The following is a 13,550-nucleotide window of genomic DNA, read 5'->3' on the forward strand; positions in this document are numbered from 1 at the left end:
TCTCCTAACATCTCAGACAAATCTGGGTTTTTTCTCACAAATTTATGACTTTAGCTCTTATTTTGTCCAAGAGGCTCTTTAATCATTTTTTTAAACCTACAATTTTCCCCAACACGCCTTCGTAGGTAGCCTGCTTCCAGTGAAAGGAAACTATACCCAGCTACCAGTCAGTGAGCCTTAGAGGTGCTGGTGTAGTGGACAGACCCACGTTGAGCCGTTTCCCCACTGTGTCCGGTCCTTATGCTAAGCTAACTGCTAGCTGTAGCTTTGTACTCAGCGTCCAGGCATGAACGTGGTATCAAAGTGGATTTCCCAAAATATAAAACTAGTCCTTTAAGAATCCACTAGTGTGTGTGTGTGTCCACCCAAACTACTGCAGAGGATTTCAACACTAAATTACTGCATATTATAACTCCTTTTGTTTGTTCCAACAAAAGACAATTTTACATGTAAAAACAATGACGATGTGATTTAAGAAATGAGAAGGCCTGTTTGATTCAGCCCCAAATCTCTGAAAGTGTTTTTTTTTTTTTTTCCTTTTGAAGGGACGGGTTACTTTCACATTTTAAAACACCAGATGTTACAGCATTTAAAACATCACATTAATCTTCTTTTCTTTGCAGATGTCATTTCCTTAAAAGGTACACTGAATTAACAATAAGGCATATTCTAAACATTTCCAATATCGAGTCAAACCTCGACCCCCCCCCCTCCCCAACAGCATCTCCAAAAGCTAAATTTTGAAGCACATTTTCAATTCATGTTAAAATGAGAGACACTTTGCAGCTTTAACATTTTGACCTTCAAGGCAAAAATCCATCTACAAAGAATATTTCGCACACGTTTCATGAGTCCGACGGTACAATTCACCTCGACTCTCGCCTATTTTCATATGAACAGAATTCACATTTCCACACAGACCAATAAGATTGTCACATTAACATAAGATGTTTAAAAAAAAAAGATTCATATTGCTACACAACAGCTGCGTGAAAGTAAATCTTGGGCTTAGTACAGCGGGCTTCAAACAAGAAGTTAACAGATAAAGTGAAATGTGAAGCGGATGATTCCTTTAGTTTTTGGTCAAAGGCTGTTTGATGATGCAGAGAGGCTCAAGTTCTGTACAGTGTGTTGTGGAAAGCAACTCCTATTTTGGTGTTTTTTTGTTTTCTTTGTCAGACTGGACGTTTTGCATGATCATTTATGCCGTTATGTGACCCTCAAACACGATTTCTAAACTATGCGGGATGACAAAATGAGCGCCTCTCATTCCTGATCTTGGTTTTCATTCAGTGACGGTGAGAAGCAGGACAGGCAAAGATCCCCCTCCTCCTCCTCCTCCTCAGTGCACCACCACCGCTCCTAACAACCCTAACTCATTATTGCTTGCATGTTAATACATAAAGTATGAGAAACCATCTCGTCTCTGAAAACTAGAAAGATTTCACAGCCGGACTTCAGCATGAATGACAAAAAGGGTCCAAACTTTAGAAACAAAAAAAGCACGACTCTGCCTAATTTTTTTTGTGTGTGTGTTCCTCTCGGGTTCTTTCTGCTCTAACGAGGACTCCGGTTTGTGGGAAGAGACACGACATGGACGTTTGCTGGTGTTTTCAGGATGTAGCAAGTCACAAATTCTTTGGAGTTATCGTTCGATAAGCCGAGATGATGGAGCCTGCGGGGTGTCTGTGTGTACCGCACCGTCGCAGGATGCTATGTTTTTCGCGCACACTCGCTCTCTTTAGATCCACGCAAACTAATCCGAATAAATACACGCACATACACTCATCACACACTCGCTGCCTTTCTCAATGCAACTCATTTGAAAACACAATTGGCACAGATTATCAAAATAAATACCCTGGAAGCTTGGCACTATGCAAAAGAAACTTCACATTTTTGAAAGAAATCTTATAAAAAACTATTGAATAATCTCAGTCTACTCCACGTTTTCGTAATCCTCACTATTACTTATATACTATATGCTGATGAAGGTTACACCAGTGTCGTAAACCTCTGAATGACTTAACTACCACTGAAACAATATAGCTCCTATTCAAATAGATTTTTTTTCCACAAACGTACATCAAAATGAAGTATCTAACATCTATGGGACTATAGATAGTGCTGTTGTCTGGTATGCATCTCTTTATAGTGCCTCTTCATTTTTTTTTCCCTCCTCCCTCTTCTTTCAAACAATCAGTTCCTTTTAAAGTAATCTCTGAAACCCAGAAACAAGACCTCTTTAAGTTCTGGGAACAGAAAAGAAGTCACCCTCCCTCGTTTGCTCTCACCTCAGACGGATGTTTCAGTGTCAGTGTGGCCTCCTGTCAGGGCGCATTACCTCACAGGTGTCCCTCCAGGATGCTGGTGACAGCCTGGTCCAGTGACGGGGCTGCCGTGGCCCTGGTCGGGGCTGCAGAGGGGCCCTGCAGGCGCTGAAGCTCCAGGATGCTGTCTATGGCACTCTGTAGATGTTCACTGAGCATGTTGTCCTCTTGGAGGGGGGCGGGCGGCGGGCTGAACCGCTGCTCCGGCCGCGGCGACGCATCCAACCTGTAGCATTTCAGTTTTGGGGCACTGACATCTCTGGGAGGCAACTCGAAGCAACCGGCCTGTGGCTCTGGCATAGAAAGAGGATTTGGGGCTTTTATTTTGGAATTGGGTGCTGTCTGTGGGGCTTCCCCTGCAGAGTTACGAGGCAGAGCTCCATTGGCGATCTCCTCGTCACTCTGAGGGTGCTGGGGCGCTCCGTTGGGTGCCTGAGAGTGGCGTTCGCTCACTGCCCCGCCGCCGTTGGTCAGCTGCCCCATGTGGTCCCTCTTGAGTCCCGGGTCGCAGGCCGAGTTGTGGACCACCTTGCGGGAGCCGGACTCCTGCTTGATGGTGAGCCTGAGAGCCCCGCGGGAGCTGGAGCGGTACGTCTTCAGTCCTGGGGGCCGGTCGGACAGTCTGGTCCAGGCTGGTGGAGAGGAGGGGCTGCCAGAGGAGCACAGCTGGGAGGGGCCGGAGGAGGGGGCGCCATGCGGGGAAGACGCTGATGTAGCCAAGGTCGTCATAAATGACTCTGGAGGAAAGAAAAATGGGCAGAGGACCAAACAACTGTCAGTTTTGAAGGGTTTAAGTTTGCTGATTCAGTCTAACAGTTTTTAACATCAGTATTACACAGTACACAGGATGAAACTACTCTGTCTGCATGCTATGATTATAGCAATAATGTGGTCAAACACTGTGGTGAAATGCTAGAAATAATTAACTTTCACTAACAATTTGTATAAAAATAACATTCTATTATTATTATTATTCCCTCAGAAGTCCCAGCGTCCAGCAGCAGCCTCGTCTGACATTTAACAGTTTTCAAGAGCTTCCTTCCCCCTTTTCCAACTTTTTAATTAACATAACAACCCGGCTTTAATTTGCTCTTAACCTCTCTCATGTAATTTTCTCGTCGTCATGCGGAGTCTCTCTCAGCACGACCCTGCTCCACATTTACACAGCTTAATTACACATTCACACCTGGGAGCTGCTCTGGAGCAAATATAGAGGTTAAGTGCCACGCTCTGAGGCAGCGCTAAATTAGTTTGTAAGGGAAAAAAAAAACAGAGAGAGACACTAATTCATTTTTCCCATCCATATTTTCTGCTCCAGTCATGGGATTTGAGAGGGCAGACACACACACACACACACACACACACACACGTCCAACAAAGTAGGAGGCATGGTGGGTGTGCTTCCTGCTGGGACACTGACCTGGATCTCTGCGGACTCTCCGTCTGTCCTCCGCTAGAGCGCATCGCTCAGCCTGGAGGAAGAGACGCTCCAGCATCACCATCTCTGCTGACGGACTCTCCTGCTGTGGAAACCAGTTCAGATCCCATCACACACACACACACACACACACACACACACACACACACACAGAGCTTCATCTGTCTGCTCCAAACAGCCCTTAGAAGACGACTCTGTTGAATCTCTAAATCTGATTCACTGATCTTCTGCCACTGAGCAGAGGTGGAGTGTTCGGTCTCACCTGGGCCTCTCTAACCAGTAGCTGCCTGTATTTGTTGACCATGTCCTTGGTGCGTTTCAGCAGGAAACCGGACACAGTGTCAAACTCCTGGTCCACTGTGAGAAGAGAAACCGTTAAACGTTGATGAAACAATGACTAGTGTGGGATCTGAAGAACATACAGAGCTGTTTATTGATCCAGAACACTGTTCCCCCTCCACCAACACCAACCGTCAGACGAAGCATCATGTGTGACAGTAGACTGAATATCTTGTGGTTTTGGACGGGTGGTTGTCTTGGTGACTTCAAGGAACTGTGGCAGGTGTTTTTCACTAATGTTTCACATTTGTTTCAGCTAATTGCAAAACTAAAGATTTAATTCCACAGGATTTTATTGTTGCTGAAATAGGACAGGACACTAAAACCCAGAGTGATATTATCATAATCATCATACTTCATTATATTCATTCTCTCCCCATAAAGAACCCCATAATAAATGACATATCAAAGTGAGGTCAAGTCAAGGGGCACAGGACTCCTTCTGTGTTTCTTCTCTAGATAACGTTTGTTAAAAACACACCAGGTTTTTTGGCCGGTGATGGTTTTTGACATCTCTCTGTAGGTACGTTAGACAGATCTTTAGAGGAAAACCTACATTAGGCTTTATTATTTTTTTATTAACATTTTCATGTTCCCCTTTTTGTCCATGTAAATATCCCACATAATTCATCCACTGCCATTCTTTTGCTCAGGTGTTTCTGTCTCCAGGTCCCCTGGACTGATTGACTGGCACCAACTTTTCATTAAAAGCTGGATATATATGTTGTATCCCCCAGCAGTCCTTGGTATTATATCCTTAATCTATGTTTGTCATTTAATATCCAAGGTCGACTGTATCTTTTTCTGCCATTAAAAAAAAAAAATTAAAAACTTAATTTAGCAGCTGCTGTTGCTTTTTTAATAACTACAGCAGATGGTTCATTTTGGATCTTTAGCTGACAGCTTTTCTAAATCATCGGGGAAGTCATCAGCAGAAGCTCACTAACCTAAATTAAAGTCATCCTGAGTGGGCAGGTGACCGGCGCAGGTGTGGTACGGCAGCAGGCGTCTAACAGCGTCCTTCAGCGTGGGAAAGGCCGGGCCGGTGAACGGGGTCTGAACCGCTCCGTGGTCCAAACAAATCTGCTGCTGGAACCTGAAGAACACAGAGGAAACTGTGTGTTAGCCTGAGCTGCTGCACAACAATACTCACTTACTGTGTGTAAGACACAATGAAGGCACAATTAATAGTAAAATTGTGTTAAAAAATAAAAATGAAGGTTTTAGAATTAGATTTCAGGGCCACAAGGTTATGTAACGATCCAGTGCCCAGTTGATATTGTACTTTTGTGGTCATCAAATAACCAAAAAACAGGTTTTCTGTTCTGGCAGTAAAAGCAGTGGTGCTGGACACAGACCAGCTCTTCTTAACGCACAGGTAGCAGCAGCAGCCACTGTAGCGGTGGGAGGAACAGAACCAGTGAAAGGATCCTGGACGACTTGGATTAAAACACATTGCTGAAGGATGAGACTTAATCCACGTCTGTGAGAACAGCCAACTGTTCAGAAATTCATCAATTAACTGGCTGATTAATACTGAGGGAGGAAAGCTAGTTTGCAGTGTATCATCAGCAGTGGAGGAGGCACTGATCCCCTGAAGGTCAGCTCAGGCATCAATTTATCAGTTTCCACTGTTGAAGCACTTAAAGTATTTGTCTTCAGATGCTATCTACCAGATTTCTTTTGGCTTACAAATAGAGCTGCAACAACAATTAAATTATTCTGCAAATATTTTAATAGCTGCATAAGTCAAAATTCTCTGATTCCAGCTTCTCAAATGTGAATATTTTCCGGTTTCTGGTTTCTTTACTCCTCTATGACAGCATCTTTGGGTTGTGGGAAAAAAAAAGAAGACATTCGAGGAGGTCATCTCGGGCTTCTGGAAACACTGATTGACATTTTTCACATTTAATGGACCAAAGAACTAATCAAATGGATCGATGTGAAAATAGTAAAGCACCAGAGGAGAAGGCTGAGGTATGAACACAGAGGTTAATACACACTTTCTAAATGATTATAAACTATCTGCAGTCATTTCCCACATATTTCCTTTGTGCGTTCAGCTTTTTGTTCCATCTTAAGCCAGTTTCCTACTATCTCATGCCCATGGCTTCCATTTCAAACTGCTATGTGTTTAACTTGAGGGGTGTTTCCTGCTCCAGAGGCTCTCTTACCTGTGCCTGCGCATTGCTGGTGTGAGCGTCTCCTCTCTCTGCTGCTCCAGAGCGCCTGCCAGCTGGCAGCCACGTAACGTTTTGGAAGAGATCAAAGGATGGAGACAAGGGTGCATTTTGAAGTCATTAATACTAACGTTAACAAATGATCGCAAATAATCATTTCAAAGGCTGCCATCTCTGTTTCAAGGCTGGAGCCAATTCAGTTCAACCCAGAGAGGAAACCATTTAGATTCATTACAGTCGTTTTAATAACCATTTACTGCCTCATATCACATGAATAGAGCTGAAACAACTAGTCAGTTCATCACTTTAGAGGGTTATTAACAACTGTTTTGATCATTCTCTTATTTTTTTTAAGTGAATTTAATATCTTTAGGTTTCAAACTGTTAGAAGGCTTTTCTGAAGAGTGATTGGTCATTATTAATCGGTAATTGACAGATTATTTGCTAATGAAAATAGTCTTTAGATGCATCCCTAAATATAATGTATAAGATATAAATATAATGGAAGAATAAACCAATATGTCTAGATTATATTCTCTTATTTTAGGATTACATTGGATATTTTCCAAAATTATAAAGTTTACCATTTGAAATGATGTATTTCTTAAGTTAACTGGTCTTGAAGTGAGTGGATCTTAGCTTTTTCTCACCTTGGTGCCGGTCAGCTGGCTTGTCTGGACGGGGGCACCCTCTCTGGGAGCTGTGGGCCCGTGATCCTGGACACCCTGGGCTGCAGGAGAGGGCGGATGGACATCGAGAGTAAAAGCTTTACTCTCAACGACCAAGGCAGCTGTTGGCTCTGAAAAGTGACACAGTGACAGCGATGACAGGCGGCAGCGATGATCACAGTGGCGGTGAAACGTAACAACAGAATGAATCGCTCTCGTGTCGTGTTTGAAGTGAAACTCACTGTTTTGTGTGTGCTGTTGGACAGCGGAGTCGTCTCCTCCTTTGGAGAGACAAGCAGCCGTGGGATCAGGCTGCTGCTGAGGCACCGAGACGCTGACACGCAGAGGGGAGGGACTGCTGCGGACTGGAGCGCTGACCGAGGACTGAGGCTGGGAGACAGACGGCTGGACCTGGAGCTGCGGAGCTGGGGTCTGGACCTGGACCTGGGGCAGAGGCTGGGACACAGAGGACTGGATCTGTGTCTGGTTCGGGGAAAATAAGGCCTGTGAGACCTGGAGCTGATGGGGGACCTGGTACTGGGCTTGGGGCTCGATGCCAGGCTGGGGAGTTGTGATCTGGGGGACTGAACTCTCAGGTCCAGGCAGAGTGATCTGAGGCCCAGCCGGAGGGGAGAAACTGGTCGGAGCCGGTCTCTCGGTTTCTTGAATGGGAGGGGGGGAGCAGATCAGCGGTGCGTCCTCTGTGTCTGAGTGAAGCGGAGAGGCCTCGACACACTGGTCGGACATCACAGCGCCGGTGTCCTGACCAGAGGCAGCATGAGTCTGCGTTTGGGTGTCTCTCTCACTGGGGACCGGGGAGGCGAGCGACTCCATCGGCACCACCGGCAGCGCTCCGACCAACAGCTCAGATGTGATAGGAGAACTAAGTGCTTGCTGCGGAAGGAAGAAGATGAACAACTGTTAAGATAAATCTCTTGTCAGATAAAGTTTGAAATGGGCCCTTCTACACAACAAGCACCATATTTTGATGCCAAGACTTTTGTATTTTTACGCTGTAGTTTTGCTGCACTGATTTTAACAGTTTAGCTTTTCCATGAACAGTTTACTGCTAATGAAGCTTGTTGTCTGGAGCTAATGAGCAGCTAACATCACATTCAGAGTAATTAACTGGTGACTGTTGATGTTCTTCTTTTAGACTTTTTCTCTGGTGGACATGTATGTTTACCACATGAACTACTGATGGTGATGCTGCATTTCTTCCTGGTTCCCATTTTCTTTATTAAATTCAGTTAATTTTTTACAATATCTGAATGCCTCCAGTTTATGGCATCGCATTTTATTTTCACAGATTCACAGTTGTTTCTGGTGGAGTCCTGTCTTAACCCTTTATCACTAGTGTGGTTAACTTGCTTTAGCTGTGCACTTACAAACAGAAGAAGAGTCATATCATCACAATGTGATTCCACCGAAAGCCGATAAGCAATAATAGTGAATTATCACCCTGCACTATTACTATTAGAAACACACATCTCTGAGGAGCAGCACCATCACACCAACATTAAATGTAAACCAACACGAGCGTTTCATCACTGAAGTAGTTTGCTGAAGCTCTGACCTGTTGCAGATGTTGTATAAAGGCCTCGTTCTGACTCATCGAGTGGGTCACCTCCTCCACTACCTGGGTCATGTCTGCAGGGGGCATCAAAAGTTTTGGGATCTCCACGGCTGGATCTGGGGCCACGGGTGGTTCGGGAGGAGGCTGCAGGACTGTAACTACAGGAGGGGAGGAGGACTGCAGCCCTGCAGAGGTGGGCTGCACCGAGACATGCTGGAGAACGTGTCCGTAGGGCTACGGCAAGGGGAGAAACACACAACAACAACAACAGATGTACATACTATTCTGAATGTTTTGATTAAGAACCACATTGCAACATAATATAGAAGGAGATTTTTTAGACATTTTTAGATGTATTTCAACACAGAAACACAACACACTGCATCTGGTTTCCACTGTTCTACAGGCTGAATCAGTTCAACAGAAATTCAGGCTCAATCAAGTTGAGGGAACACAGGTTGCCTATCATCTGTTTCCAGCGAAAAACTCTAACATCACAGACTGTGTTGTGGGCAGGAGAGCAACATGCTGCAAGGTTTAACCCCTTAAAAGCTGAAAAGCAGCATTTTCCAGCGATTTAGCATTGTACTCCACAAAGTCACAAGCGGCAGATTAAAAAAAGAACAGTCAAAATCAAAGCTGCTGATGAACTGGTGTGGGCCACACTATTCAGCTGTTTTCAAAGGCTGAGTAATACTCCGTGTTGACTGATGTGTAGAACTCCAGTGAAAGTCTGCACGGTGTTATCTTACTACGATAATGTAAAATTGACAAAAAATGAATGCATAATACATGTTCAGTGCGATCCAAGCGAGTATCAAGAGTCTTAAGCAGAATACATTCAAACCACTGAAGCGCAGCTGCATGATTTGCTGTCACAGTGTAAAATAACAGATACTATAACAGAATATTTCATCCATATTACCAAGCCCAGAGACAGAGGTGACTGCTCACCTGTGGTAGTTGGTGGAACGTCTCCTCTGAGCTGGTCCTCTCCTCTTGAATGGCTCTCTCTGGCAGCAGCACCACGGAGGCCTGCTGGAGGCTCAGCTGTCCTTCTGTCACTCCTGTCTGGGCAGCCGGGGCCTGGGCAGCGAACGGCAGCCCCTGAACCACTGAGGGGCCATTAACGATCGAGATGGAAGTGAGATCCGGGGGAAGCACCCCTGAACTGTTGATCAAGGTAATGTGGTTTCCAAGAGCAGGACTGTGGACCAGGGTGGCTCGCTGCCCCTGCCCTCCTGGAGTGTAGGTTCCAGCCAGTTGTGCTGGCATCTGGAAGACAGTAGGGGGCGCTGACTGTAGCTGCAGAGGTCCTGAAAGCACAGTGGCCTGGCGGAGAGCTAGCTGCCCTGTAGGGGTGGTGAAGACGGGGCTGAAGTTCAGCTGTCTTTGGGGCACAGTTAGGATCTGAGAGCCATCTACGAGCTGCCCAGTGGAGGGAGTCAGGCTGTGGACTGACGGGCCTTGGTGGCTGGGGGTCAGCAGTGGTCGAGCTGCGCTGGCAGGCTGGGAGATCGTAACAGGGCACTGGCCTGGAAGAAGGAACTGATTTTGGCCTTGGAAGAGTCCCTGAGGCTGGAGCACAAAGGAGCCGCCCTGGTTGACCAGCTGCAGGCTGACTGGTTTGGGGATCTGCTGGGCGGGCTGCTGCGGTGGAGCTGCAGGCTTTTGGCCTGGAGGTTGGGAGAGTAAAATATTTGGTGAGGCAGTCCCAGGGACAAATGTAAGACCTGGAGGGTGCTTTTGCCCTGAGGGCTTGGGGCTAATTTGAACCAGTCTGGGCTGAATGCTGATAGGCAGCTTGGGTTGGATGGGAAGAGGGGCGCGCTGCAGGACGATGCCTGGTGCTGCTGTTGCTGTTGCTCTCAGGGTTGGGGTGATGAGGGGACGACTGGTCACACTGGGAACAGCCTTGTGGATAATCATACTGGATCCCTGGGCAGGACTCAGAGAGAAGGAGGTCTCTGGAGAAGCAGCAGGGAACACATTTCCAGGCAGGAGCCCCATCAGCTGAGGGGGAGCAGCAGGTTTTAGTGAAGGGCAGCCCGGCCCGACCGCCAGGAGGGAGGGCTGGGGAGGCTCCACTGCTGCCTGGGTGTCTCTGGGCAACGCTGGGGTGATGGGCAAGGTCAGAGACTTGGGTACAAATGGTACAGTGGGTGGAGAGAGGAGAGGGGCAGGTGAGTACAGGGACAGGCTGTCTCCGGGTTGGACCAGACCTGCCTCCAGAGCCATGGTCTGCTCTGTGATCTCCGCCTCCTGCAGGCTCTGCTGGAGGATATCACATGCCACCTCTGCCTCCTCCGCCGCCTCCACCTCTCCCTTCTTTGCCTCAAATCCAGCCTCCACGGGTGTCCCACCCTGCACCTCCTGTGGGTCTTCTCCACCCTCCGGCGATGACAGGAGGGCCTCCTCCAGGAAGGACAGATCCACACACCCGGGCGGAGGTGTGTCTGGGGAATCCCTGCCATCTCCCAGCAGAGAGACGGGGCTCTGGAGGAAGAAACGGTGGGAGATAGAAAGAGAGGCGCGGGCAACAAGATAAAGGAGAGAGAGTGAAAAGGTGGGAAGAATTACGCGATTAGCAGGAGTTAACACAACGTAGTTTCAGGCACAGACGGGGAAAAAAAAGAGTAATTCTCCGGGGGAAAATGCTGGTTGCTGTGACAGTGCTGGCTGTGGATCCAGACACTCACCGGGGCATCTGTGAAGAGGGAGGGCTCCCCAGAGGAGGAGTTAATGAGCAGGTCTTCAGTCTGCAGCTGGTGGGATGAAATCAGTCGATTTTAGGTTGGGCCCACAAAGTCGTGGTGAGAAATGCACGCAGTATTACATTAGGACTCTTTTTCACACCGTCAGCCCTCCTCCACACGTCTCAGACGACCGTGTGCCAAGAAATATTCCCATCTTGAATTTATCATTTGCACTATTGATTTTCTTTTATTTGAGTTCCTCTCTATTTAAGACTCTTTTGTTACCTCATTGGTCCCATGAAGGAAGTCGTTCAGGGCTTGGGGGTCACTGCGAAAATGAAGAGAAAATCACGACAAAACATCAGTTAAATCTTAGTGAATATCTGGTGCAAACCAAAGAGTCTGCACTTTGTGACAAAGCGCCAGTTTAAGAGGACATTAGTCCACATTAAATCTCATGCAGCAATAACAAAGCCCTGTTTTTATTCTGTTGGATCCAAGTAAGAATCAGAAAAACTCACCACAAAACATCAAGTAGACAAGTCCCATCTTCATCCTCCATGTCAACTGAGAGGAAGAGAAATGCAATCACATGAACAACATTTTCAATTAACAACTATTATTATGGCTGCAGCTACTGATTATTCTCATAACGATTCATCTCTAAATGATTTAAGTATCTAAAAAAAAAATAAGGAGGCTTTCTGCCCTCGTCTGACTCACAGACATGTATGCATGCCTCCGTCATGAGTAGGCTGGACTATATTACAATTCTCTCTTCTGAGACTTCCTGCTGAAACTACATCTGCCGCACAAAAGAAATCAGGCCGGATCACCTTGGTCCTCAGAAACCTCCCCTGACATCCTGTCGCTTTCTGAATCTCAGATCCTTCTCTTGGTATACAAAGCTCCTAATGGCCTCGCTCCACAGTGAAAGGAATCAGCCTTATTTTTTCTTATCGCATTTCCAGACTTTCTAACGACAAGAGTTCATTTAAAGACCTTTTTATTGGATTTAACATCTTTCCAAAGCCATCTACGTGTGCCTTAGCATTGATGTCCTTATATACTCTAGATACACAACGTACTGATGTATAGACGGATGGATGTACAATAAATGCACTTGTTTTCAGTTTTATTATCCTGTAAAGCACCTTTAACCAACATTTGCAAGAGATTGTGCATGACCTTCCTCAAATAATCAATTGTCTGATCAATAAAAAGTCTGCACACTATGAAAAATGGCCATCACAATTTCCCAGAGCTTTTTGTGTTCAACACACACACTCACAAATCCAAAGAAATTCAATTTACAACCATACAAAACACAGAAAAAGTGGGAAATCCTCAACCAGGAAAGGCAAAGACAGCTGACTTTTGTGATTGACTGATAAAAGGAGATGATTTATTGACCGATTGCTTCAGTATTAACTTCTCCAGACCAGCACTTCACAACCTTTTTAACTTAAGAACAACCTATCGTCTATCTGTGACCCCTTATGGCTGCTGCTGGTCTCAGTGTTCAACCAAAAGAGTCATCCTCTCTGTACGACTGAGGGACTTTTGGAGGCCTGAGCAGGTGAAAGTGTTCAGTATCTCACATAAAAAGAAGGCAGCCCCTCAAATCTGGGCTTCCCAAACCACAGGATGGGAATCATCCCAGCTTGCAGCGCACCCACTGTCATGCAAACACACTGAAACTGGAGCTCCTGGTGAGTCTCGCTGGTGATGTGGGGGAGACAGAACACGGTGTGGACCTACTTCATATGTGAGAGGCCCCATACAGAGCGGTCAAGCTGAGTTTCTGGTGGTGGCCTCATGGGAAGTGGTGGCCAGGCTTCGGTGTCTGGAGGCGGGGGGATGCCAGGCCGAGGCGGCGGGACGGAGACGGAGACGGAGACGGAGATGGAGACGGGTCCTCCCTCTGCTGGGGCATCGCTGCGTCCTCACGGTGCGGGAAGCCGGTGGAGAGGCTGCATGTGGGGAAGGAAGGAGGAGGGGGGGGGCACAAAACAACACCACCACATGCTGTCAGGTCACTTGAGGTTAGCACCAGCCAAAACACATCCTCATCCCAGCGGTGAGACATCAGATCAATATATGATTCATCAGTTTCTCCTCAGCTGTGCTGCTGCGATCCGAGGACCAAATCTGTCCCAATAATAGCATCATGCGTGTGTGACTGGAGGCTATTGATCACGCCTGAGGCTGATGAGGAAAATGGAAGCTATTGTTGTGGCGATAAAGAGGCAAATGTGAGCGCCTCAGCTGTAAATAGACGGCTCCCCCCGCGCCTCGGATGTGACTTGTCCTCTCTCCTCTC

General features: G+C 46.7%; 1 protein-coding gene across 1 annotated transcript; it reads right to left on the reverse strand.

Moving 5' to 3' along the window:
- Nucleotides 1-2,345: 2,345 nt before the first annotated feature.
- On the reverse strand, nt 2,346-11,796 carry LOC139212463 (BRD4-interacting chromatin-remodeling complex-associated protein). Its single transcript, XM_070843010.1, has 13 exons — nt 11,749-11,796; nt 11,513-11,555; nt 11,231-11,296; nt 9,486-11,027; nt 8,532-8,765; nt 7,421-7,849; nt 7,198-7,366; nt 6,938-7,086; nt 6,282-6,343; nt 5,055-5,203; nt 4,031-4,125; nt 3,751-3,853; nt 2,346-3,067 (listed from the first exon to the last, which is right to left on the reverse strand). The coding sequence occupies exons 1-13, from the start codon at nt 11,787-11,789 to the stop codon at nt 2,346-2,348; spliced, it is 3,804 nt and encodes a 1,267-aa protein (XP_070699111.1). The 5' UTR covers nt 11,790-11,796.
- Nucleotides 11,797-13,550: the final 1,754 nt, after the last annotated feature.

Source organism: Pempheris klunzingeri, chromosome 13 (genome assembly GCF_042242105.1).
Source record: "Pempheris klunzingeri isolate RE-2024b chromosome 13, fPemKlu1.hap1, whole genome shotgun sequence".
Lineage (NCBI taxonomy): Eukaryota > Metazoa > Chordata > Actinopteri > Acropomatiformes > Pempheridae > Pempheris > Pempheris klunzingeri.

Bases quoted from the DNA above. Each gene is read 5' to 3' on its own strand.
- LOC139212463 (XM_070843010.1), bottom strand. From the start codon at position 11,789: ATGGAGGATGAAGATGGGACTTGTCTACTTGATGTTTTGTG. The intron at 6,344-6,937 runs GTGAGAAAAAGC...CGTGGCTGCCAG, and splicing joins GCCAGCTGACCGGCACCAAG to CTGGCAGGCGCTCTGGAGCA. The intron at 3,854-4,030 runs GTGAGACCGAAC...TGGTTTCCACAG, and splicing joins TACTGGTTAGAGAGGCCCAG to CAGGAGAGTCCGTCAGCAGA.